The sequence below is a fragment of the Lagopus muta genome, chromosome 1 (assembly GCF_023343835.1).
Source record: "Lagopus muta isolate bLagMut1 chromosome 1, bLagMut1 primary, whole genome shotgun sequence".
NCBI lineage: Eukaryota > Metazoa > Chordata > Aves > Galliformes > Phasianidae > Lagopus > Lagopus muta.
In genome coordinates, this window is record NC_064433.1 from 138155353 (window position 1) to 138182295 (window position 26943).

Below are 26943 nucleotides of genomic sequence, written 5' to 3' on the forward strand. Positions count from 1 at the left end.
CTGATTTTGCTATGTTTCAAATTATAGTCAGCACAGAGTGGAGGAGCTGAGGGGAGGCCTGATGGCGGCTGCAGCTCCTCACAGGGAGCAGAGGGGCAGCGCTGAGCTCTGCTCTGTGTGACAGCGACAGGGCCCGAGGGAACGGCATGGAGCTGTCAGGGGAGGGCAGCTGGGGTCAGGGAAAGGGGCTGCACCACAGTGCGGTGGGCATGGAGCGGGATGCACAGGGCTGTGGGCACGGACCCCAGTGCCGGAGTTCAAGGATACCACCCTCAGACACAGGGTTTGAACACCGGGTGGTGCGGTGTGGGGCCAGGAGCTGCGCCCAGTGGTCCTTGTGGCCAACTCAGGATCTGCCATGATTTTAAGATTCTGTAAGTAGTGTGTGAAATGTTATTCTGTAGGCTTGAAGAGGGCTTGTGAGGCTTTTAAAGCGTTTCAGCAGGTCTAATGACGCAAATAACAAGATATTTTAAAAAAATACCTCTCTTGTCACTGGTGGTTATGTATGGAGAGACATGACTACTGTCCCTGGAAAGGCAATGGAACAGCTTGTGCTGGATGTCATCTCCAGACAACTGGAAGAAAAGGAGGTTATCAGGAGTAGTCAGCACGGGTTCTCAAGGGGGAGGTCGTGCTTGACCAACCTGGTAGCCTTCTATGATGTTGTCTCTGGCTGGGTGGATAGGGGGAGAGCAGTGGATGTAGTCTACCTTGATTTCAGCAAGGCATTTGATACTGTCCCCCATGACGTCCTTATAACAAAGCTGAGGAAGTGTGGGATAGATGAGTGGACAGTGAGGTGGGTTGAGAACTGGCTGACTGGCAGAGCACAGAGGGTCATTGTTGGTGGTGCAGAGTCCGGTTGGAGGCCTGTAACCAGCGGTGTTCCTCAGGGGTCTGTGCTGGGTCCGGTCTTGTTCAACATCTTCATCAATGACCTTGATGAGGGGATAATGGCCACCCTCAGCAAGTTTGTGATGATACGAAGTTGGGAGGATTGGCTGACACGCCTGAAGGCTGTGCTGCCATTCAGCAAGACCTGGATAGGCTGGAGAGCTGGGCAGTAAGAAACCAGATGAGGTTCAGCAAAAGCGAGTGTAGAGTCTTGCATCTGGGGAGGAATAATTGCATGCACCAGTACAGGTTGGGGGATGACCTGCTGGAGGGGAGCTCTGCGGAGAGGGACCTGGGTGTCCTGGTGGACGACAGGTTGGCCATGAGCCAGCAGTGTGCCCTTGTGGCCAGAAAGGCCAATGGCATCCTGGGGTGCATTAAAAAGAGCGTGGCCAGCAGGTCAAAGGAGGTGATCCTCCCCCTCTACTCTGCCCTGGTAAGGCTTCATCTGGAGTACTGCGTCCAGTTCTGGGCTCCCCAGTACAAAAAAGACAGGGATCTCTTGGAAAGAGTCCAGCGGAGGGCCACAAAGATGGTGAAGGGCCTGGAGCATCTCCCATATGAGGAAAGGCTGAGTGAACTGGGTCTGTTCAGCCTTGAGAAAAGGAGACTGAGAGGGGACCTGATCCAGGTCTATAAATATCTACGGTTTGGGGGGCAGAATGGCGAGGCCGGACTGTTTTCAGTGGTGAGTGGAGACAGGACAAGGGGAAACGGCTGGAAACTGCAGCGTAGGAAGTTCTGCACAAACATGCGCAAGAACTTCTTTACAGTGAGGTGACGGAGCACTGGAACAGGCTGCCCAGGGAGGTGGTGGAGTCTCCTTCTCTGGAGATGTTCAAGACCTGCCTGGATGCCTACCTGTGCGACCTGCTGTAGGGAACCTGCTTTGGCAGGGGGGTTGGACTCGATGATCTCTGGAGGTCCCTTCCAACCCCTACAATTCTGTGATTCTGTGATTCTGTGATGACCGCACCTGGTAAGTATAAATTCTTAATGTAGTGAAGTCAACACCTTACGTCAATTACCCATCAGTGGTGCGATTGCATCTGTTAGCTTCGTTATTCTTGCAGTTGCGTTGTTCGTACATAGCTGAAAGTACAGGACAAACTGAAAAAGGTTAAATTCTAATTAAACATAAGAAAACCTTTTTCTCCCATGCCACTGGTATGGGTCCTAACGGTGGCCTACTCCTAAGGACTGAATCTGCCAGTCTCAACCATGTTGTGACTTGGTGACTCCCTGTCTCAAGTTCTACTGAAAATTTATGTGAAAATTTAAAAACAAGATTTTAGATGGCCTCTGCTGTTGTCTCAAAAAGTACCTGTATAAAGGCAGGCTGAGAATTCTTGCAATTTTTTATGTATAAAGAATTGCCATTGCGTGATAGTGACAGGACAAGGTGAAGTGGTTTTAGACCAAAAAGAGGTGAGATTTAGGTTAGATATTAGGAGGAAATTATTGACTTGGAAGGTGGGGAGGCGCTAAACAGGTTGCCCTGTTCCTTCAGGTGCTCAAGGCCAGGTTGGATGGGGCCCTGGGCAGCCTGAGCTGGTGGGGGGCAGCCCTGCCCATGGCAGGGGTTGGGGCTGGGTGGGCTTTGAGTTTCTTTCCAATTCAAGCCATTCTATGATTCTGTGATTACACATCTCAGCCTTTGTCTGAGATGTTTTCTACCACAGACTTCTGCCCTTTGACCTGTCACCATTAATGGGAGGCACCTAGCAAACTCACACAGTATGTCTAAGTCATGCCTTCATTGATCTTCTACACTGAATTAGAATGTAGTACTTTGTTTCCATTGTGCCTGGCAAGAGATGAACACCTTGAAATCTCTACTAGTGTGTGGCTGAACACTCAAATGGAATCACAAGAAGTGCTTTTTAACATAAAATGTTCAGTTTTCTCTTTGAATTTGAAATTCAGTGTCTTCCGAAGCATTTTTAGGTAAGAGATGTGAAAAGCAATTGAATAAAACCAAAGTGTATGCATTTTTGAAGATCTTGCTTTACAGACTATAAATCTTGCTGTGTTAGAATTCCGTACCTAAAATTGTAATGTAAATGGACACGTGCAAATTTTGTTGATAACCCAAAGAAAAAATCCTTTAGGAATCAGGTTATAGCCAAATACTTCTGATAACATATTTACTGTAACTTAGTGATGCTCCGATTTATTTGAGAAGCATAAGAAAGCACATGCGTGCAGCAAGCTCTGCATATACAAAAACAATATTGTTGTTGTGTTAGTATGATGGCAATGGCGCATGCCTCTGGGCACCACATAAACAAATCAAATTGTGGCAGAACAGAGCCTGGATGCAGTTATTCAAGCACATGCAAGTTATGTGCATGCCAGAAAGAGTGCCTCAGGTGAGAGTCACCTTTCCTTAATTGCCTTGTTTGTCCCCAGAAGGCACTGAGGAGTTTCACTGGACTGGCCAACAACGTGCAGAATGAGTGTGCAGCTGCCAGTGCAGCTCAGTGAGAATGCAGCTCTCCATCTGAATACACCGCAGGTATATTATATGTAGATAGGAAACCATTTACAGTGTATTTACAATATTGATTTCTCTGCAGTCTGTATCATTTTAAGCAGAGAAGTTCAAAGGTGAGCACAATTTCCATGATCAGACAGACAGTACTTGCAACCTGTTTTTGGAGTTCAGGGCTGATAGAACCTTTAAACCCAGTTTATCTAGTGTGCGATTCTGTGATTCAAGGACAACTGACTCAGCTGGCCCCATCTGCTTCCACATACTGACAAAATTATCAAGTTCTACAGTTGCTCTGAGAAAGACTATGGAGGAACGTGGTTTAAAAGCTATTAAGGACATGTTCAAGCATCCAGTAAAAATATCATGTCTAAACAGAACATTCAGATACAATGTAATATGTTTATTTTTTGAATCCAAATGGTAAAGGTCCCTTTTTAAACAAAACAACAGAAAAAATAATCAACACAATTCAGAGGGCTTATCTCATTTACCATATTCTTCCCACTCTTCATTTATCATATCACAAAGCAGCAACTTATATTATTAGTGCTTATATAGTGCACTTATATGAGTTTTGATTTATGTATTAAGCTTTAAATACAACGTATATCTATGAGCATAGCCCAGAATACACAACATTACATTTTCAAAGCGTATGTTAAAAAAAGGACAATAGATGTATATCCAAGACGGTCAAACTCAAATATTTTGACTTGCCAAACTCTATAACAAGTAACAGTAATTTTAAACTGCATACAAAGCAGAACAGTGCCAACATGCCTCCGGTCTGTGAGCTATGGTAAAATATCAAGCATACATATAAAGAAGAGAAGCAAAAGGAAAATGCCACAAATTCAGAGCTAACCTGAGGCACAACCTGACTGCACAAAGGCAACCCACCTTCCCACTCTATAATGCCAAGAGCCCAACAACAGAAAGCACTTCTATGCTATAGCAAAGTGAAACATTAACTTTCCCAAATTTTGCCTCTGCATTTTTAAACAACTTGCTCAAAAATGTGAAGATGAACACCTAATCATACTGAACAAACGTACAAACTATAAAGTCAGAGAAGCTCCATAAGATTGCCACTTTTCAACCTTGCATAGTGATAGTTGGCATTGATATTACTACCATAGCTTCAGCAGAAGATATGGAAAAGGAAAATCTTTACTTCTAAGTGATGCACATATGTAACATTTTCTTCACAAAATTCATTTAAACATAGTTTTAATAAAAGGGAAAACAGCTCTAAAAAGAGAGAAGGAGAAAGATAGTGTTCACAAGCTTAGAAATAAAAAAATACAAAACCGGAACATTCCATAAAAAATGAAAATAACCATTCCATCATAACAGCACCTACTTCATCACTAAACAAGCCCCATACATGCAACAAACTAAAACTACTGTATAAGGCTGTCAAATGAAAGGTTTACCTTTTATATAAACAAAGTGTAAAAATAGCAGTAAGTTGCAATTTTCAAATGTAATGCTATGTGAAGATTCTGTGCCCCCAGATTCATTTGGTAGCAATTTCAATATGCGCGTGGTATAAAGGTCGTTGATCTAGGAGCCATGGTACAAATACATTGTGCCTAAGACAGTATTGTCGTACCTCTGTTCAACTTTAACAGAATTGGAATGCTCAACGACACTACTAAGTTCAGGGATGCTTTCAGCAGTATCCCCAAACCCGTGGTAGTGTCCATAGTGCAAAGTATCTCCAGGGTCTTCCACCCACGAGGGGCGGTTAGAAACGCAGCTACTTGGGCTTCCATTCAGATGGAGAGATCCACACATATCAGTGGGATTATTCATGGCCTTTTCTGGCTCCTCGGTGCCATTACTGGTATGAATTCGATGCCTACCGGGAGAAGTTACTCCAGGAATTATTCCAGTAGGTGTTAATGTTAAACATTCCTCTTGCCTGGCATCCATCCCACTGAGCTGTTGTGCGGCGGTGAAATCCAAATGTCCATTGATGGCACATCCATTTGTCAGTGCATTCAATATGGAGCTACTGCTATTCATATCTGCATTAAGAAATACACCTGTCACCAAAAATTAAGAATAAACCGAAATACATCAAAACGTCTCCACTACACTCCACTGATTTTTAGAATGTTTCCACACACAACTGTGCCAATAAGCCTGCCCTTTCCTTATCGGTAACAGGATACGCAGTTCGTGTTCGTGGGAGCTGGATTGAGGCATGGATTGTAATGTCAAAAATGCAACTATCTTACCTACATTCAATTATATTTGTATTAATCTTTCAAAGACATCGTGAGTTTTTCAGAAATTATTTTCTGTAAGTGTAGCAGGCTGCATTCTGGAACAGCAGTTTGAAAAGTGGAATAAGACATCCTTCCATCTTCACTGTAATGCCCCCTTGGGTTCTAAGATCGTAAATATGCAATAATGGAATATCTGTGACAGGGTGAAGAGTTGCCTTTTTAAAAATATTATTTTCTGTAGTAATTAGTCTGTGACTCCTTTCTTTCTGTTCAGTGGTCACTCTTCCAGCACAGAATACACTGAAGTAGGTCGAATAGAGAAATGTTATGCTGGGATGCTAATATAAAATGTGTCAAAGTGCTTTTATTTAGAAAGTTCTTCAACTCATCTAGCAGCTTGCTAGATGAGATAGTGAGGTTTATATTAATGAGTTTATAATAACACCTGTACAATCCACATGCAAAAGGCCATGCAAAAGGCCATACAACAGCAACAGCAGAGTGCACAGAAGACTAAAAAAAAAAGATTAATAGTAGGGAACAAAATTCTAAACGTGTGCATGCAAAAAAATAGACAACTGTTTTAAAGCAACTTCTGTTGGATTTAGTAGTTCAGTACAATCATTATTATTTCCATCAACAGAATTTCATCAGCATTTCTGAAATGCATTTTTTTTTTGGCAGTGGTACTCAAAAGTACTAGCTCAACAACTAGCAGAATACACTCTGCCTTAAAATGCCTGCAGGTAAAGGACATCTAAAATTTATATCTGTATTGGTAAAGAATAGTGAGGCGAGTGTAGAAACTACAGGTCTATACATCTACATTTAAAGATTTTATGTCCCGTTGTTGTTCTTGGATATATGCACATATGTTTGTGAACACATAAATGCATAAACCTACGTGCAAAACAGGACTGCATTGAAGTTGCATTTCCAAATCGAGCCAGTAAGTTAGTCTGCCTGCTGGTAATTTTCTGCATTTAAAAACAACTGGGTTCCTGTTTAAGTGACACGAGTACCACTGTTTGACAAGGAAGAACCAGAAGCTTTGGCTATTGGTCCATTGCATGGATATGTTTTGCAATATGGATACACCGACACACAAAGCCAAGAAATGTGTTAATTTTGAACCTCACTGTGTATACTAACCGGAGTTTCCTCTTTCATTCCCTTCATGACGTCAACAGAACTCACTAACAACAAATTCTTACTGCAAATGGAAAAAAAAAACCCACCCAAACCCATCGAGACACCAAAGCTAATATTTCAGTGATGAAAACGCACAGAAAGAATTTCAGATAGTGTTTATTAACTGAAAAGTGTGAAATTTTTAACTGTTTAAAAATAAATCCTCATAGGCTGGCTTTGCCAAGTCAAATTTAATAAAAGTGGCGCTACCCATAGTTAATATGCAAAAGTAGGTGATGAATAATTCTAGTGATAATTATAGAACGTTACTACGCATTAAAGATTAGCACCTATAGTAATAGAGAGTATTTATGAATGACAATCATTTTTCCATAAATAAGAACACTTAGTAATTATCACTGGAAAATATCATAATCTACTTTTTAAGAACTGACTGCATATATATGTATATATATTCATTTCTAATATATTAAAATATCTGTCCGTTATCATTCCCTTTGGCAAATCTGATTTGTGGTACAAAGCATAAACATTTTAATCACAGAACAAATTAAGGTAAGATATTCATTTCTCATTATAATAATGCACTATCGTAGTAACTCCATGCTTTACCTACAAAGTGCATGGATAAGCTGACCCCAAACAGGTTTTATCAAAGCTCTATGCACACCCTGGGGTTATCAAAAAGCATCTGATTGAGCAGCCCTGAAAAAAACCCACTGTTAATATCCACTAATACCACTAATATTATGACTGTTCCGTGAGGATCAATGTACGAAGTCCAAACAGCTTTCCGATACTGCAGCTCCAAATTTAGTTCCAAACTAGTTTACGAACATCAGTATCCAGTTTTGTTTTGGTTTTTTTCCACTAAAACCCACAAATTTGTCCATAGCAAGATCCTGTGCTTATATTGTCTGAACAAATTTTGAACACATCATGTAGTCTAGACTATTCTTTATAGCATTTGTTAAACTATGCTGAGTACAGTTTAGTTGTAACATATTATTTTCAAAGCCATATAAGCACTATGATATGTTTCCCTATCAAGTCTTATCAGCAAGTAAAACTATGTAATGGAAACAAAGTGAATCATTTACATTACTTCCGAGTTTCCGTTAACCTGAAATCATAGGCAACTAAAAGCAAGGCACAACGTAATACAAGCCTCAGGTTAGAAGTGAAACAGCCACTGTGGATTTCTGTTCATCTGAGAACTGCTATTAAACCTTCTCTGTCACCATTACAATATATTGCATGAAACAGCTAATTTTAGACACCTACTAGAACCCCATGGTGCTGGGTGTTACAATACAACAGTTTTCAAGACTAGTCATCATGTGCAAAAGTAAAGGATTAAGTCTTAAAAATAAAATGCGTATTGGTTCTTGCAATGACAAGGCGTTTGCATTGCAGAAACAGTGTATATTTCAATTTCTTTTGGTCCAACAGAACTACTCTCCTGTTGTTTGGTGTCTTCGACCATTTGAATGTTGTTGTAGTTAACAGGAAACTGTCCACTCCCACCTGATACAACAGCAAACTCTCTGTCAACGTGCATATTGTCAGCATCGTCCTCAACTCCTCCATTCATCATTGGTATTAAGCCATCAAAGCTGTAAGCTGATTAAAAAAAGAGGTTCGCTTAGTCACTGGTGCACACTTGAAAACTCAGCCAACAAACAGATGAGTACTTTCGCTATTAAAACAAAAGCTTTTTACATACAAATCTAAATTGTTCACGTGTGAAAGCTTCTGACGTTTGAGATAACACATGTGGAATAAGCAAAAGGTGTGTAGCTGCACTTTCATTACTATCCTCAAAAATGCAGAATTACCACCGTACTTATCAGACTTTGCACCTATGTATCAAGCAATTACTAGGTGTAAGTTGACTGAAGAGTAATTTAGGTTGCCCAGATAGCATGCCCTGTGGATATAAGCAGACTCCATCCCAGAGAGCATTCAGTGTCAGTTACGAATGTTCCCCCTTTGCTCTCCTATTAACTCATGTCCTGCTCGTGAGATGTTCCAGCGACCATCCAAGAACTGAACATAGATTTCTCTTGATAAAAGCCAAGAAGTGTCGAGATGTGGGAAATGCTTTAACAAGCAAAAAGGGTGTGACTACGCTACCTCTTATCAGCACCCTCCAGTGCACCCCTTCAGTATGAGCCCAACAGACCCTGCACTGTTTTTTTTTTGCTGTCACACTTTTCTATACTCTGCACACACCACAATATAGAGGCCTACTTCAGTAGACTCCAAGTCTTTTTGCATTACCTTTGGCACAAGGGAAACCTTAGTAAACGACTTGCTTTTAATGAACTTTAAGCAACTGCCAGTGTGTTTCAGGGCTCCAGAGTTAACACAGGTCTTAAAGGAGACCAGAGTTCTTAGAGAAGTGAGATTCATATCACCCAGACCAGGAAGAAAGACATTTTCTCTGGATATCTAGATGAATATGGTGTGCAGATTCATGCTGGCATATGCAAGGGTGCACCCACTCATCAATCCTCCCCATCTTCCTCCCACAAAGATAACCCAACAGCAGCCATGTCAAATGCCATGACATGCAGCTGAGCACCTCCTGCATGCAGCAAACTGTGTTGAGCTTGTACAGCACAGTGCAAAAGCCAGTCTGCCAAAGGCCACGGGCTAGATGGATGAGGACTGCAACAAGCACACAAGTGATCGACTGGCCTGGCACAAATCATCTGCATTTCACTGTGTGACCCAACCGCCCCAGGAATCAAAGAGAGAGATTTCTGGAACTTACTTCAGAAGAACTGACATAAAATTCAGCCGATATTCCCAAGTTAAAAGTGGAAATGATTCAGTGTGCATTCTGAACGCAGACTTGCAACAGAGCTACGAATGTACATTTGTTCAGCTTCTGGAGCTTGTTCTAGTATTGCATTTGCTTCCACCAGTCACAGAGCATCTTGTATCAGCATTGCATAAGTTTGAGGCTGAAGGCTTTTTTAATACTATGTGCCCAATAGCAGATTTGTGTGCAAAAAACCAAAATCGTGTACATAAAGTTCATCTCCTCTCCAGTCTAGCTATTCCAGGACAAATGGAATAATATGAAGCCTGTTTCAGTACTTTCCCCTACTCCACTGCTTACAATCTCATTGTAAATTGTGTATACCATGCTAAGGCACTGTGTAAGCTTTTCTCAATTGCTGTAATCTGGTCATAACTGCCTGCACTCTCTGGATATCTGGAATCCCATGTGCAAATAAATGGCAATGCTAAAGGCAAATCTGCCTGAATTTGCTCCTTTTTTTTTTTTAAAGGCTAGCTAAGCCCAAAGACATACTGATGACTCCTCATTACTCACCTTTGTTGTTTACAAGGTGCCTCAAGAAAGGTGACTCATTCCCAACAGGCTTTTTATATTACTGTGATATTACTGATGTTGATGTCTTTGAAGGCAGACACTGCATCAGAAACTGCGAGTTTTGGATGCATCTCTTAATTGCTCTAAAAATCTTCAAGCAAAGGCAGCAGAGTTTTTACCTTGTTTGCAAAGGTGTTAAAAGTCACACTGGTAGTAAAACCTCAAAAAAATACCTATTCTGATTGCTTCCCTAGTATCTTGGTAATTGGCTAGGAGACCTCGTTCATTTGAACATATTGTACTTGTTTGCTTCATCTGACTTACCCATTACTCCAACTCCTTATGTTGAAAGATAATGCAGATATTGCTATTTCATGGCAACATATCATAGATGGCCCAGTGCCACTCCTGCAGATTTTGGGGAAATGCTACCTACTGACTACATTAGAATCATTTTCTGAAACGAAAGAGCTTGCTGGTTATGAATATCCAGAAGGAATAGCTCTTCAAGACCAAAGGTGTGTATCTCTGACTTCAAGCAACGTCTTCTCATACCAGAACATGAACGCACTGAAAACGTCATTCCTCAGCAGTTACGTCCAACTGTGTACTGCATTTTCTCAATCCAAGCAACTACTTAGAGACTTTATTCCTTGACACATCACCTTCCATTTAATTGAATAGGCGCTCTTCCCCATCAGGAATTTATTTAGCTTGGAACAACTAGATCAAGTGGCATATCTTAGACATGTTTAGCTTCAGAGTAAACACGTTAATGCCTCCAATCCCAGGAGAACTGAAATGGTGGCTGGACAGTAAGTACTAAAGCAAATGCTACGGAGTGACAATGTTGTTGTTATTTATTTTATTCTTATCAGATTTTAAAATGTTGCTTTGGTCTCATTTCCACTCTCACTCCCTGCAGTTAAGCACCAGTTAAGCCCATGTTTTTCTGGCTCACTGTAAACCATGCTTATTAGAACAAAACACAGTTTCATGAAGATGTCTTCAGCGATGGTCTATAGAGTCCCTATTCCATTGCTGGTACAGGAACAAAGGAGGTTTGAGTACAGAATGCTCAATTTCTCTTCAGTATGAGTTTAACAGAATGTCCACAGCAAGGCAACAGGATATTCTCTCATGTTATTCATGCAGTTATTTAAGATTTGAAAAAGATTTCTTCATATAGCCACCAAAAATATCTTCAAGGTATTATCCTAACATTGCTGGCAGAGAAAGAAGCAGCATCCTCATTGCACTGGACTGAATATGAATCCCTCAGATTCATTCCCACCTGACATTCTTGTATAATCTAACAGTTCCCCTTGGAAAGGGATCCTGGATATTTAGTGTACATTCACTTCATGTTACAGACACGATCTATACCAATTCAGAAACCTTGCTGTATCAAATTTATTTCATCCATCTTGCTTAGTAAACCATTTCTGCAGAATGAGTGAATCCCAAAGTGGAAAACTATCATCAGAACATCTGGGCTTCTTCGTGGATTAAAATATTATGTGAAAATATTACGAGAAGAAAGCGAGGAAAGCAGGAGCTAATTTCAGCTTCTGCTCTTCTACATGTTATTCTTGGTGTCGTGTAACTACAGCACTCTCTGGGAACAGAAATTTCTGAAGACGTCAAGATGATGACAGGGGGAACTGAGATCGTATGACATGTGTACACTCTTCAAAGAATGGAACAACGGTATTTACCTGCTTCTTGTATCAATGCTTAATTTAGATATGATAGTGAGTTTGTGAATAACACTCGACATCCACTCTGAAAGGCTTTAAAACGTTTATTTTCCTCTCTCAGCAACAGTGTCACCCCATCCCTTTTACCTCTAGGGTCTCACCTTCCGTTCTAGCTTTCTTTACTCCAGCAGACTCCACATCTTCAAAGGATCTCTTTCGACTTGTCCCACCACTGAATGGATTGGGACCTGCATTCTGATGACCCCCATTTAAGGTGCCATTGCTATAGTAACGATTCAGATGACAGTTCTGGAGGTTCAAGAGAAACTGGGCACATTCTTGGAAGCCCTGGGTATGTGCAAGGTCTGCTGCTGTCAGGCCACTGGCATTTCTCAAGCTGTACAATACAAAGAAACTGAATTACACTCATTCATCAATCTAGCTTGTTGCTGCTGCTGCCCTTACTGACTATCTATCTGCTGGCGATGAGAGAAAACATACACTTAGTAAATTTCCATTAAGAAATTAGTTATCAATCATAGTTTATAACTAACTTAACTTTTCTCACATACATCTGTCTTCTAAGCAAAATTTGGGAGACAATACACTTTAAAATAAAATCAATATACTATGTGCTTTAAGAAAAAAGCATCTTCCTATTTAAACTTCTCAAAATGCTTTAATCTAAAATAGTCTGAAGTACCTGGCTTTTTACATAAACTTCAGACTAATTAAAGCCTTGAAATTAACCATCTATGATCTTCTGCAGTTTATTTTGTAATCTATATCTTGAGTAAAAGATCAAATACTTGAAACAAACTTAACACGACTTGGCAATTGTCCATGGCATTCTGGTTTCTAAGGTAACAATAAAATATACACACATAAAGAAAAAAAAGACAAAGATGCTATACTTAGTTATGCTTTGCTTATAGGATTTTTTTTTCTGGTTTGTTTTTCATTTCAAAGTGTGTGACATCATAAGTGTTGGGACTTGCTTTCTTATTTGTATCAAGACTTTCTCCATGTACAAGAGAAATGATACCGGAATTTGAATACTCCAAAGCATCAGGAATATTATAAATGAAAACGGGTAAGATACACAGACTTATGAAGTTTAATTTGAAAAAGAGTGCAGTTATCACTTGTATTTAAACAAACATACATGTCTGTGCATAGAATACAGAAGAATAAGGAAATGTGAATAAGTGGTGACAAGAGGGCTAAAAACAACAATACATCTTTCCTAATTTTTTTTCCTCCTTTCCAATACAACAGAAAATGGATTTGTATCTGGGCCGTAAGTAATTCAGACAAGTTCATTACTTGAAAATACAGACACAGACTAGCCACAGAATAAGAATTTAGAGACTGACAAGACCTAATCCTTCTGTTGAAACTCATATGAAACAGAAATCAACTTATTTCAGCTCATGTGAAGAGCACAAAGAACAAAGCTTAGCTTTTCTTCCTAGAACGTTGCAAACAAACATAACACAATGCAACAAAAACTTCAGGAACATCAACTTGAAAAGTAACCATTTTGAACAAAAACAATAGCTCAGTTATTTCTAATCCACTTTATATTTGCTGGCCCCTGAAAGGCACTGAAATAAATTTAGACAAGTGTGCAAGGCTGCATAAACCAAATTTTGAGAAAGGTTTGTTTCCCAGAAAAAAAAAAAGAAGAAAGAGATGTGATCTGAAGTTTCACCTATTTTATAATGTAATGAACCTACTAAGATTTTTTTACAGATCTCTCCCCTTCCCATATCCTAAAAAGTTTGTTCCTAATACATGAAGAAAAACAGGAATATTTTAGAATGGGCTGAAGCACACTGGATGTAACGTTCTTGATTCTGACAGCTTAGAACTTTCTCTCTTAAAAATCTGAATTTAACCTATAATTTTCAAAATAACTCCTTCTGTCAGGAAATCAGTGATTAAAAAAACCAACACAAATCAAATAAAGAGATATTACAGGATCTAGATGACTAGAAACTTGCTGGCCATCTGCTACATAAGAAGAAAAAAAGAGAAAAAAAATTTCATTATAGAAATGAGAATAGAAATTGTTCCCTGCACTGACTACACAAGACACAATAAGGAGCTCCATTTCTTATATGCAATCCATCTCTATACCGGTCCTTGATTATAAACTCTAATAATGTAAATTATTAGAAGGAAATCAAAGTAATCAAAGATTAATTTTGGTATTAAGAATAGTATATATGATGTGGATTGCACTGTCAAAATATCAGAAGGAAACTCAGAGAGGTAATTACTATATTGGAGTAAGTTTTCAACTACCTCAGTTATTAGAACGTCTCTTAAGAAATGCTTCATTTCTCACAGCTGCTTATGGGAAGAATTTGAACACATAAAGGGTATTAAAGTAACATGAAGAGGGGCTGTGAAAGAAAAGCAGTAAAAAACAGCTTTGGACAGCACAGATGGAATACCTCCGAAATTTTTATTTCTTGAAAAACCTTTTTTTCCTCCTATCCTCCATTTTTTATAAGTTAAAAATCCCTTCAGTTCTAGCTTTGAGCTGATTATCGCCAACCTTGAAATGGTTGAAGCTCAAAGAAACTCAAAATATACTATCTGATATTCAATCTTCAGGCAAGATATCCCTTTGTTTCTTCTCATCACGCCGCAAATGTGACAGCTCTATTTCTCTATTACTCATTATTTAAAACCTAGCAGGGCTGTTTTTTTGAAGAAGAAGAAAAAGAAGATACTGCACCTGAGGACAGTTTTGTTTCAGGTCTCTTTAAACTAGGCTACCTAGCTAAAATAAGATCAAGGAAATAACTAGCTAGATAGATTGGTATTTTTCAAAATCATTTTACAAAACAGCTGCCAGCAACGAAAGTATGGAAGGATGGAAGAAGTAATATTAAAGAAAAGAAAATCAGGCTAAGCCTTGTGTGCATTATGTGCATTTCACAACTAGTCATCTACTAAATTGCATTTGCTGACTTGGTACTATTATTTTCTAAAGGTTTATCAAATTTCTATCAAAGCAGATATGTTCCAAAAAAGTAACAGTGAGAACTACAGCTCTGAAAACATAATTCCACTTACTGGCACTTACTCCACACAGAAATATGTCCAACACAATTCTGTTGCAGTGCTGACAAACATAAGAAAAAACTGACTATACCTTACTGAGGATCAAATGCAGCTTTTGGTAGGTTGTTACGTAGTTGATGCATTGTACACTTAGAAGGCACATGCATGTCACCATTTCCAAAGAAATTCATGAACTTGAATAAACAAATAAGTCCTGTTATCCTGTTAAGATTACTTAGCCTTCATTTTGCTTTGCAGTTCATTCACTATCTGTACTCTTATTCTGGCAGATAAATTAGAAGTATGATGTTATTTACCCTCAACCTTCTTTATGGGCTGAAAGCCAGGCACTGGAAATAAGGACATATTATTTACCTCAAAGCACAGAATGAGATGCTAACTCCAAAGCAAAGTAAGAAAAATACAATTGGAAAGATAGTTTTTCATACTATAAAGTTATTACAAATAGAAAAAAATTCACAAGAAAAATTGAAAGAAATCTGGATGCAGAGAAGTAGGTGACCTTGAGGTTCCTTGACAGATTACATTTAACAACTGAATTATTCTGTAGCGACAAGCATTTCATAAATGAGCTGAAAATATGCACTATTAAGAGTTAAAGCTCTGACTTTCGTATATATGTTTATTCACATACCTTACACAGTGCTCAAATAAGAAAACACTCTTACAAACCAATTCTTCTTCATCCATCAATTGATGTCCTCAAGGCAGTCTTCAAAACTAATTTTGGCATGAAGGGGACTCTCATTTTAATCTGCTTTTCTCCCTCCAGTTGACATCACAACCGATATCAAAGCAACTATGAAGACGATGCTACTGAAACTGAAATTTTAGGAAGAGGCTGACCATATACCTAATTCATTCTTCAAAAGCAAGGGAACAACTACCCTGGCCAAACAGGACTGGAATATAGAAATGTAAAATTAACTTTCAATTCAGCTTTGGTTTAGGAAGATTTTTTTACTATCTCAATTCAAACCCAGTTGTTGTTTTGAGAAGCTCACTAGAGGAAGGAGAAAAATCAGAGGCAAGCTCTCAGAAAATACAGAAGATAATTCCATCATCATGAGCTACAGAAAAAAACAGAAAAAATAACTTGGAATTGCTTAAGTGCACCTTTTTGTAAGAAGGATTTACTTCAAGATAATTTAAAAATGCCTTGCTCTTAGAAGGATCTGTAGAAAGAAAAGATGAAGACCTGTTGTTCTTGCACTTAATTATGAATTATACTGAAGTGACATAAAAAGAACTTGATTCTAAGTTGTTCTATATAAATGTGTTAAACTTATTGAAGGAAAAAAGCAAGTACATTTTAATGCATTTTTGATATTTACTACTTGAAATACACCATCTTCCACTTATAATGTCACATACCTTGAAAACCAAAACAAATGTTTGCCATAAAAGTCAACATTAAATCTCTTTGAAAAAACATTCATTACGTAGAAAAAGCTAAACGTAAAATTTTTAAATAGTGATCACATCACCTCCAGCTTACTTGTGTTTTTGTTAATGCCATGCGACAATCTAAGAAATAAACCACAGTTTTTGTATATCAATGTAATATCTGTTAAAAATACTGATCTCAATTATCTATTGTTAGTTTACAAATAAAGTAGATAATCGTAAATTAGGGTAAGCAAAGCATGCAAATCTATAGATTCTATATCTGAATTCCTAGATTAGCATTAAAACCAATCACCGCAACAAATACCTCAACAGTATGCCTTGTGTGCAGAAAGGAAGCGATACTGAACATTCAATGCCACAACTGTAAGGTTTTCGGAGAAGCACCTGTGGCAGTTTCAGCAGTTTCTATATGGAATGCTCCCCCTTTCTAGGATTACTTGAAAAAATCAAGTCAATTCGAATTACGTAGCTGTAAAACATTGACATGTGTAGTTTTCACAGTTTCAGAATCTTCTGTTTGATTTAAACGGGCAATGGTGCATAAACAGGAAACTTATAATCATAAGGGATCACATATTTGCAGGCAACAATATGATTAAAAGTTACATTAACATACATAAAGTGCTGTAGCACATTATTCATTATGTAAGCCATTATCATGTGACCACCTTAACAACAAGATACTACGCCTTTTATGCCTTTAAAGTATTATTACTTTCATCCTGAAACCCATTTGCCAGTTCTTCACTGAAATTTATATAGAATAAATTAAAATTACCAGTCAACCCATGGCTTCAATCACTTAAATTTAGTAGGCTGTATCTCAAAAGAATTAGTAACTATTCCTATATAAAAATTAGCAGATACAAGGATTAAAACAAAAGGAGAAAGAAAAAAAAAAGATCAGAACACGAAAACGCCCACAGTGAGAAAAAAGTTTCCTATAAACACCAGCATACTAGTCTAAAATTTCTACAGCAAAGTGATTTTAGAAGACTAAACTTTAACTGTTTTAACCCTTTGGTGTCCAAATACAGAAGTTGCAAAATAGTTTTAAAACTTTTTTCAGATACCAAGATAAAAATATTCTTAACCAAACAGATGCGTGCCATTGCTGGGGACAGCTATAAGAAATCTAAAAATCCATGCTAGAATTACATCTTGGGCATCTACAAAAGCACAAGTTGGTGCCAAGTTTTTATTTCACAACAAAGTGAGGCAGCTGAAATCATTTTAGACCTTTCCAAATCCTGGTTGAGTTTCTCAGACATCCTCCAAAATCATAACGTGGTGAGTATCCTGGAAAGAAGGAAGCTCTCTGTGAAGCCTTTTTTTCTTCCCATCTTAGTGTCACAGTTCACAAAGGATCACGTAGCTGCACCTACTGACACAAGAAAGAACTAACTAACCACGATATATCACATTGGAAATACTACAGTCATCACCATCCAACGGTGATTTACTGCCTTGGTTTCTGGCTTAAGTGCTTTAAGAAAGACCTAAAACAGTGGACTTCAATTTTCAGTATCTCTTGTGGAAAACGTGAGTCATTCCCACGTAAACTTTTGCCTGAAGAATATACCACTGTCTGACTTTGCCTGCTAGCAGCAGTTAACAGTAATTTTTAATTTATACCCTACTATGTAAGAGAGAATTCCTAACACAACTCACAAAAGGTATAAACGAATAAGTTAACCTTTAAAAAGATACAAAAAACAGAAGAGATCTTCACCACTGAAGTGAAAATGAAGGCTTCCTAGGTAGAGGTAACTAGCAACAACACCTTTCAATTAAGTGTCCTGTTAATACTGTAGCCTCTAAGTCAAAGACAATACAGCCAGACAGCCATGAAAATCAGATCTAACACTGATGCTGCTATTATGTCTCTACAACCAGATCTCCAGTGCTTGCAGTAGGAAAGCATTATAGAAGACCATTAAGGAAAAGTTCAGATCAGACTCTGACTTAAAAAGATCAAGTCTTGTAATGCAGATTTTGAAAGGTGCCTCTGATAGCAAATACAATCACCTTGTCTTTATATTAATTGAAAGGCAAATACAGCCTAAAATTTGAAAAAGTAAGAAAGCAAGCTTCTTTGAAATGTGCCAAATACAGAAGAAAGTTCAAGAGAGTTAGTAGAAAAAACATGGACTTTTGCTTGGGAAAACTAAATAGAGAGATATTCTTTTTAAACAGATATTTTTGTGCCAAAGGGAAGAAAATATCAGGAATGAAAGAACTAATCAGATGGACTTGCTATTTCTCAGTAGTAGACATGAAGAGAGAAAGATTTTTCAAACTACAATAAAATGTTAAATTTTTGTGACTTGATGCTCTCACTCACACAGAAGTTTTTTTTGGATTAAGAAAATACTGATGCACATGGAACATGCAAATGGAAGCTTCAAGTTTGTTCAATTTACACTGTCTTTCACACTAAGGAAGGCTTATCTACCACATACCAGCAACATCTTGCAGAATACATAGCTAGAATGTTTCATACAAATTCCTTCTAAGTAATTGCTCCCAAAACTCTTCAAAAGGCTCGCTAACCCTCCATGCAATGAGATACAACCCGTAGCATAAGTCACACAGCAATAGAAAATCCTTTCTGACCAACCTGAACATGTTTTGGGCCTATGGTTTGTTTTTTTTTTTTGGTCCAAGTCCAAAAGACTTGCTGAGCTACGATCAACTGAACTGAAAAGACCCAAACTTGAATAGCAAACAAAACCCATATCAACACATTCACAACCAAAGGTGAACCACAACTCATTTGCTCTAACAATTCTCCAATCACAAACTCAATCAAAATTTATCAGCAGATCAAACATGCCATTCATACAGATCATCCCCACCATCAGTGTCAAGACCAACCATCAGAACCGATAAGACTGTTGTATTTGGGAACATACTGTATCCTTGTTTCTTTCACTGTGTTTAATACATCTTCTACCCAAGTTCCTCTTTGAAACACTGGCCTCTCACCTACTTGCTGTAACCAAGAATAGTTTATTTTACAGAAAAAAAAGACGTGTCTGAAAGGAAGCTGCACAGGAAGGAAAATCACTTCCAATAACAGAAACAAGCAAACAACAACCTTGTCAGAAATCTAAGCTACTGAGATTTAAAATTCTTACTAACACATTATTTTTCTTCACCCAGTTCTTTTGGACTGAAGTCAATAAAACTACCAGAACTCACAGAGGCTTGTCACTAATGACTAAGCTCTCCTGTGAAGCTGGATTATAACCCTGTGTTCTTTCTTTACATTTCAGAAGGGTCACAAAATATCACTGCTTTAATGAATTTACTCATAAGAAGTGCAACTTCTTGCACTTTTCTCTATTCCTGAGCTTCTATCAACAACTGCTTCCACTAAGAATATTCCACTCTGAAACTGAACATGAATTATTGAATTTGCCTCAGCTTGAAGTAGTCTGAGCTTTAAAAGTACCAAACAGATTGTATATCAATATACTAACTAACCAATTATTATAACTCTTATTTCTAAACAGTAAGAAGCAGAAGCATTATTTTCAAGATAGGGTTCAAGACCGTAAGAAAGTCGATGTTGCTTTTTCTATAGTAAATCAATAGGACAGCTTTGAATGTACAACCATGACATAATAATGACTGTTCACATCACACATATTGTAACACCACAAAGAGACCACAGACATATATTTAAAATTGGGTCGTTGACTAGCTATGGAAACAAGCACGTGATGAAAAAGTAACAAGTTTCTGCTAAATTTTTAAGAGACTGGGAAGAAACCCAGAAACATGCAGCCTTACTTTCCAACAAGCACAAATGAACCAAAACAGATGGCTAAAAAATGAGAGAACAGGCCGTAAGTTTCCCTGATAAGGAAGCTGACAGAAGTAGTAATGAAGCAATTGCTGATTTCTACTTTGTTTATCCTCCTGCAATGTACATAGTTCTGCCTGTCTGCTAAAGGGACAGAAGAGATTTCGAAGAAATTTCAAAAAGTAAAGAAGTCTCAGAGGTAACAAGAACAAAAGCTGAGATACTGTAGGAGTAGCCATAATCAAGATTTGAAAAATGTCCTATGACCAGAGCATGGGAAATCCAAACAGAGAAGTACCTCTTCAGGGTCTTGCAGCATCCCCTCATGGCACAGCAAAGTGATTTTTCCAAAAACCTTAAGATTTCTGGCAAGAAAATATGAAGATTCCTACCTCAGTATTCAAGTACCTTGATCAACAAAACCCTGGAATGACCTAGTAATCATGCTCAACTGGATGCATGTCAAGTCACACAGAATATCCCAAGTTACAAGGGACTGACAAGGATCACTGAGCCAGCTCCCAGTCTTGGTAGCACAGGGGCTTGTAGAGGTGGCTTCTGCAAGAGGAGGCAAGAGGCTGCTTCATGCTGAACCTGCTCCAGATGGCTCCAAAGGGCCCAGCACAGGCACAGCTGAGCCCATCCTAATCCATAAGGTACATCTCTCTATCCCAAAGAAATACTGCATTTGAAACTTCTCTCCTAGCTCCAAACAAATTCACTCTGTAATGCACAACTGTCCAAATGACAGTTCCAGAAGATCTTTTATTCAGAAATATTCAAACTTGCTGTACGAGTGAACTGTATGGAAACACAGACATGGAGAGAAACAATTAAGTTCAAATTATTATAATTAACAGCTGCCTTTTCCTACTTTCTTTTAGTTAATAGTGTCCTGCTTTAATAGCTGATCTTTGTATTTTATATATATATATATATACACATATGTACTGATACAGCCTTTGAAACCATGTAAAAGCCCAGCATTTCAAAAATCATGTAAAAGAGTAAAACAAAACATGGCACCAAGAAGGCTTTTCCTCTTTAAAGAGCTGTGGATACTAATTTGTCACCATAGCAAATACACAGTTAACCATACATAAATTGCATTAATTATGCCGTTTCAGCGAAAATCCAGCAGTTATTATGGATACTTTAAAAAAAAAATACTATCCACATTAAAAATCATTTACACAGCAAACCTTTTCACTCATATGAGGACATTGTGACCACCTGCTTCCCCCTCTTCAAGGGTCCATGAATACCATAGTTAGTGGAGTAACCATTTTTATGGCTGTAGGACATACTGTGCACAGAATATGCTTCAGCTAAAATGAGAAGGTAAATACCACAAAAAAATCAAAATATTTTCACTAGGGTACAATTATTATTTTTTAATATTACTAAAAAATTTACACAGGAATAGAGTCCCAAATTCTCTCTCATCAATTAGAAAAACAATGCAAAACTTCATGAAATTTAGAGACTGTAGGATATAGTATTTCTCTGTAAAACTAATACACTAACAAGCCTGAAATGAAGTAACCAGAGCAATTCAGGTGAGACAATTATTTTATCCTTACTAGACTACCATCAATATTCTTCAGCTTCCAACGCAACCAAACAAGTGAAGTACATGGGAATAGACACCAATATCAAAGATTACACTAGTCCAAGTAACTTCATTGTAACAGCAGTGTTTCAATAATTATTCATTAGTAGAAAATAGCATTTTGAAGATGCTACAAAAATCAGGAAATCAATATAACCATTACAGATATGGGTCCAGTTTTCAAATCCAGGTGACCCAAAATTGAATCATCAGAGAAATACTTATCAATTTGGCCCAATTTAACATACTGACACTGAAAACTGCATTCCATGGAATAAATCTCCGACCCCAGTCAGTCAATTAGCTATCTCTCTTAGGTGACAGCAGCAGAATTTCATCCAAGTCTTGTTGCTCTAAATGAGAAAGAAACATGGGGTGCTCCGCAAGCCTATTGCATTGGCATCATTGATTTTATGGTTTCCTGGATAGAATCTCATACTTTATTTATCTATAGAACCTATGAGGTCTATCCTACTGTAACATAGATAGAATTCAAAGTTAGAAAACAGTGAATTCAAACAATTTCCTTTTCACTAAAACTGCTATAAAATCTACGTCATTTCTGCTGCCAAGAGCTTTGGTCAAAGGCAAGAAACACATCCCAAGGTTTCTGACTGTGGCTTGCAGATACAATGTTTAAGGGAGCAAAATCCGAATTATGTAAATTTAAGCTGCAGCCACAAATCCAACCTCAGCCATTCATCCCCTATTTTTTAAAGTCCTATGGATGTAACAGCTTCTCTTCATTTACATCAGACTCAAGTCACATATTTCATGTTGTTTATGCACTTCTTTTGCCTGGAAACTTTCTAAAAACCACAAGATCGTATGCTAATTGATGATGATAATTAAGGTTTGCTCAATTCCACAGTAAATTTAAATTCATTTATCAGAAAGCATCTGGAAGCGAGTGCAAAATGGGAATTTATTAATTTATTAATGATTTAATGAACTTGACAATAATTTACCTGACAGCTGCATGAGTTATTTCAGTGTCATCATCTGTGAAGAACATCTTTTCATATAAAATTACTTGTTGATTACTATTAACATAAAAGGTTCTCTATTTCCTGAATGCTCTACGATACCACTGAAAATGTTAAAAATTTATGGTAGATTTATCAGGGCAGCATTACAAAACAGTAAGATGGAAACCAAAGGGTAAAACAAGGAGTTAACTACATGATTCTTACTTCACTTTCAACTCAATAGTTTCACATTGCAGGTCAAAATACAACAATTAGTTACCATTTAAGATAAAAAGTCTAGTTCTAATTAAAACAAATGGCTAAAGTATTTACATTATAAGCCATAGAGCTTATACTCAACATTTCTAGGTGAAAACTGCATCCATTTTGTCCATGCTGTAAGTTGCAAAAGTTTGTGAGATTTTCTGAATGTTTTTGCAGTACATAAACCTTTAAAGAAAAAAGTTAAAAGGGCAAATATACACGATTTACTAGCAAACAGTATTTAACTGCAAAAAGTGTGCTATTTTGCACGTTTTTGCATTGTTTTCGGCATTTATTTACCAGTGTAAGGTGTCAATTGATTGTAAAAAAAAAACAAAATCAACAAACTACATAAAGTGTACAGTTTGGGGCCATCTCACAGAAGTGGGATACATTTTTTAATACATCACTTAAATACAATACTAATATAGCACACTGGTATCACTTCAGTAAGGTAAACTTTATTACTAGACATGCAAAACATCTTGGGCTTTACTACAGTTGAACATGTCTAGCTGTCTTTTAATCAGGTGGCTGCTGTTTTGAGTTTTCTTTCTGATATTAGTATCTATGTTTACCAGTCTAAGTTAGTCAGCTAAACGCACAACAATCAACAACAACAACAAAAAACCAACCACCTCACTTACTCTATTTGCGCACCGTGAGCCACAAGGGCACTTATGGAATCCACACTACCAGACCGTGCTGCTTTATGAATAGGAGTTTCACCAACATAATCCTGTAAAGACAAACTACATTTTGTCAAGCATAATAATCTTTCTAAAAACGACAGTCTTATTTTTACATTATTCATTTTAATTAAGAAAGCAGATATAATAAAAGCAGCATTTATTAGCTAGCAAATATATCAGGTACTTTATGAAATGCTTTTTGCAGTAGGCTCTTATATACTGTAGGTATTTAGCAAACAATTATAAAGGCATGAATCTCACACGATGAGCCTTTATCCAATAACTAGATAATCAAAGTCATATGCAGCAAAATTTGTTAAAAAAGATCAACACATGATACTGTAACAAGTTACTCTAACATTTATCTCCCAGCATTTTAGTTCCCCAGTACCCCGCACTTTGCAGGCCATCTTGAATTCAGAAGCAAGGTGGCCAAGTTCGTGGGACTGCTACTACTTTGAGATCCTGCTGTCACTCTTACTCAGTATTGTATGGCACAACAAATACTCACCAGGTGAGAGCTATCTAGTGCACCTCTACAGTAACATAAGCATGCCCAGAGCTCACAGGACAGGTCAGATCTCTCCTAAGATACACACATTTGACTTACGTGTTCTATCTACCATTCTTTCTGTGTAACCTTTACTCATTTAAATTCCATTAGTGCTAACTAATAAATTCAATCACTTCAATTTTTATATTAAATGCAAATGTAATAGGAACACAGTATGCTTTCCAGGTCCTCTACCCAGCTTCACAGGTAAGAGGGAAAAATCTACGCAATTTTATATATGCAGTTGGTAAGCAGCAGGTGAATTCCACGCATCATGACCTACAGGATGCAGATGAAATTCAGTACTTGCAATTAAATTAATAATTTATTATTAACTTAACAATTTTACTTAATGTCAATAGTAACTAAGTAGTATGAAACAGAAGAATGTGAAACGAAAAGTGACTTTGAGGTAGCAAGTAAACGTTCAGTTACTGTTTTGTTACATTCTATCACAGTCCTCAACATTTCCATTGGGTAGCAAGCTTTCTGTTCTTCCTTCTTTCACTATTCTTCTTTTACTGAAATACCAACGCCAGCTTTACTAAGTCAGCAGTCTATACACAAAACAGTGGCCCATGCTTAGCTGTGCACTACTGGCTACGCTGTCAGCTCTGAGATATGAATATATTCAAAACAGGGACACACCACCGTCTTCACGTAAGGTAGTAAGCATTGGAATTTTTCCACCAAGCTTCTGAGAAACTCAGTCACATTTTCTAGACCATGTAAATGTAACTTGGAATGAAGGAAAGAATTTTGGATTATGTTCCACATATTCAATTTACTAATTATGAGTGGTTTTTTTTTTTAAACACATTAGAAATTCATGGAAGATAAACAAGTTTATGACTGTTTAAGACACATATTCAGCCCCAGCAAGGAACAGTCATGGAACCAGAGAAAGTTTACCTTCTTATTAAATTAAGGATAATTGCTGAGGTTGGCAAAGAGACAGAAAAGAACAGAAAACTTCTTGTAGTCCATAGGTATTAGGAAAGAGTGATAAATTCCTTCTTCCAAAACAGCTGTATCTCATGAACAGAAGACAGCTTAAGATGATGAGGCACACGGACAGGCTGCCCAAGAAACTCAGGATGCTCCATCCCTAGAGGTATTCAAGGCCAGGTCAGATGGGGCCCCGGGCAGCCTGACCTGGTGGGTGACAACACCACTCACAGCACATCGGTTGGAAGATGATCCTTAAGACCTCTTGCAAGCTTTGTGCTAACAAACTTTATATCGCTTCTGCTAACAAACTTTATATCACTTCTTTTATTTATAGCTTTTCTAGAAGTTACAGAAGACTGATAAGCCCAATGGAAGACAATTTTATTAGCTACATGAAAACTCATCTGGCACTAATGCATCCAGAAAGAATTTTTTTTAGTGTTGGAATAGTTTCCCATCACAGCAACTGTCATCAATTGCATCACTTTGTTATGGTTTCCATTCCTCCATTTCTTTTAAACAAATTTAAAAGAAAATAGTTTCTTTTTTACACTTCTTTTTCATTGTTCAGCATTAGTATTTATAGCCTCACCTTTAATTTAAAAGATACTCATCAATACGAAGCTCAGTTTAGGACAAATCAGGTCACCTTGCCAATGCGTATGATGAAGGTGACAAAAACCTCGACTCATTCAACAGATCTGTTGTCCACAGTAAGAGCTCAGCCAAATTATGAAGTACTGCCGCTGGGAAGTGATAGAAGGATGAGAAAGGACCTTTGCAAAATACTCCTTGCCACATTATGAGAATAAGCTATGCTTATTAGCTGCTCTAAACTTGTCACCAATAACCAGAAAAACATTAGTATCTCAGAATGTATGTCTTGAGAAGGACTTCTTTCAATCACTAGCCCAGAAAGGCACGCACTTCCTTGAAGCTAAGGAATTGAGAAAATAATTTGAGAACAGAATGCATGGATTTAGATTGTAATAGGTTTGTGTGGTGTTTTTTTTTTTTTTTTTTTTTTTTTTTTTTTTTTTTAAATTACCACACCTCATGTTCTATATTCACTAACATTAGTTACCTTCTTCTGAAGTTCTCCTGTGGAACCACAACTATTTGCTTTCCTTTTTATCTAAAATAGTTTCCTAGCTTTGTAAAGGAATTCTCTTTGGCTTATGAGCTATAATGAGAGGAAAAAAAAAAAAAGAAAGGGTTTCCACTGCATAACAGCTGCAAAGCTTATGTATTTTTTCAACAGAAAAAAAAAAAAGAGGAAGAAGCATTCTACAAGACTGAAAGCAACTTTGTTAACTGAACAATTGGAGTGGATGGCACTAAACAGAAAATGCACTAAGATAGAGGTTTTTCCAAGAACACTGTCTAGATTAAGTTTTGGGGTCCCCATTTACCCTTCTTACGTAGCACTGCACCAACTGACCAGAGTTCTCTCATAATCCAGAAGTCACACAGCAAACAGATGTACAGGAAAAAATATTTCCTAATATTAATACAGCATTCAAGATAATACAAATTTGTTTGCTTCTGTGAAGATGATATTTTGTGTACAGTGCTTCTGAACAGATGGAAGTGTCACAAGGCACCATGAACACACTTCCACACGCTTTCCGCAACTCACTGTCACACCACATCCTCCTCCATCCCCTTGGAGGAGTGATACTTCCAGTTTGCAAAGACAAAGCTTTTCTCCTTTATTCAGCTTGGAGACATACTAGATTACATTTGATGCTTTT

General features: G+C 37.7%; 1 protein-coding gene across 1 annotated transcript in view; it reads right to left on the reverse strand.

Annotated features, from left to right (window-relative positions):
• Positions 1-3773: 3773 nt before the first annotated feature.
• Positions 3774-26943, reverse strand: part of ANKRD10 (ankyrin repeat domain 10) — a 34244-nt gene continuing 11074 nt past the window's right edge. Inside the window, exons 3-6 of the mRNA XM_048950175.1 lie at positions 23641-23732; positions 11991-12226; positions 8311-8406; positions 3774-5427 (exon numbers count right to left, since the gene is read on the reverse strand). Of these exons, the coding sequence (XP_048806132.1) occupies positions 4961-5427; positions 8311-8406; positions 11991-12226; positions 23641-23732 (891 nt within the window). The 3' untranslated portion in view covers positions 3774-4960. The remainder of the gene's footprint in view (positions 5428-8310; positions 8407-11990; positions 12227-23640; positions 23733-26943) is intronic.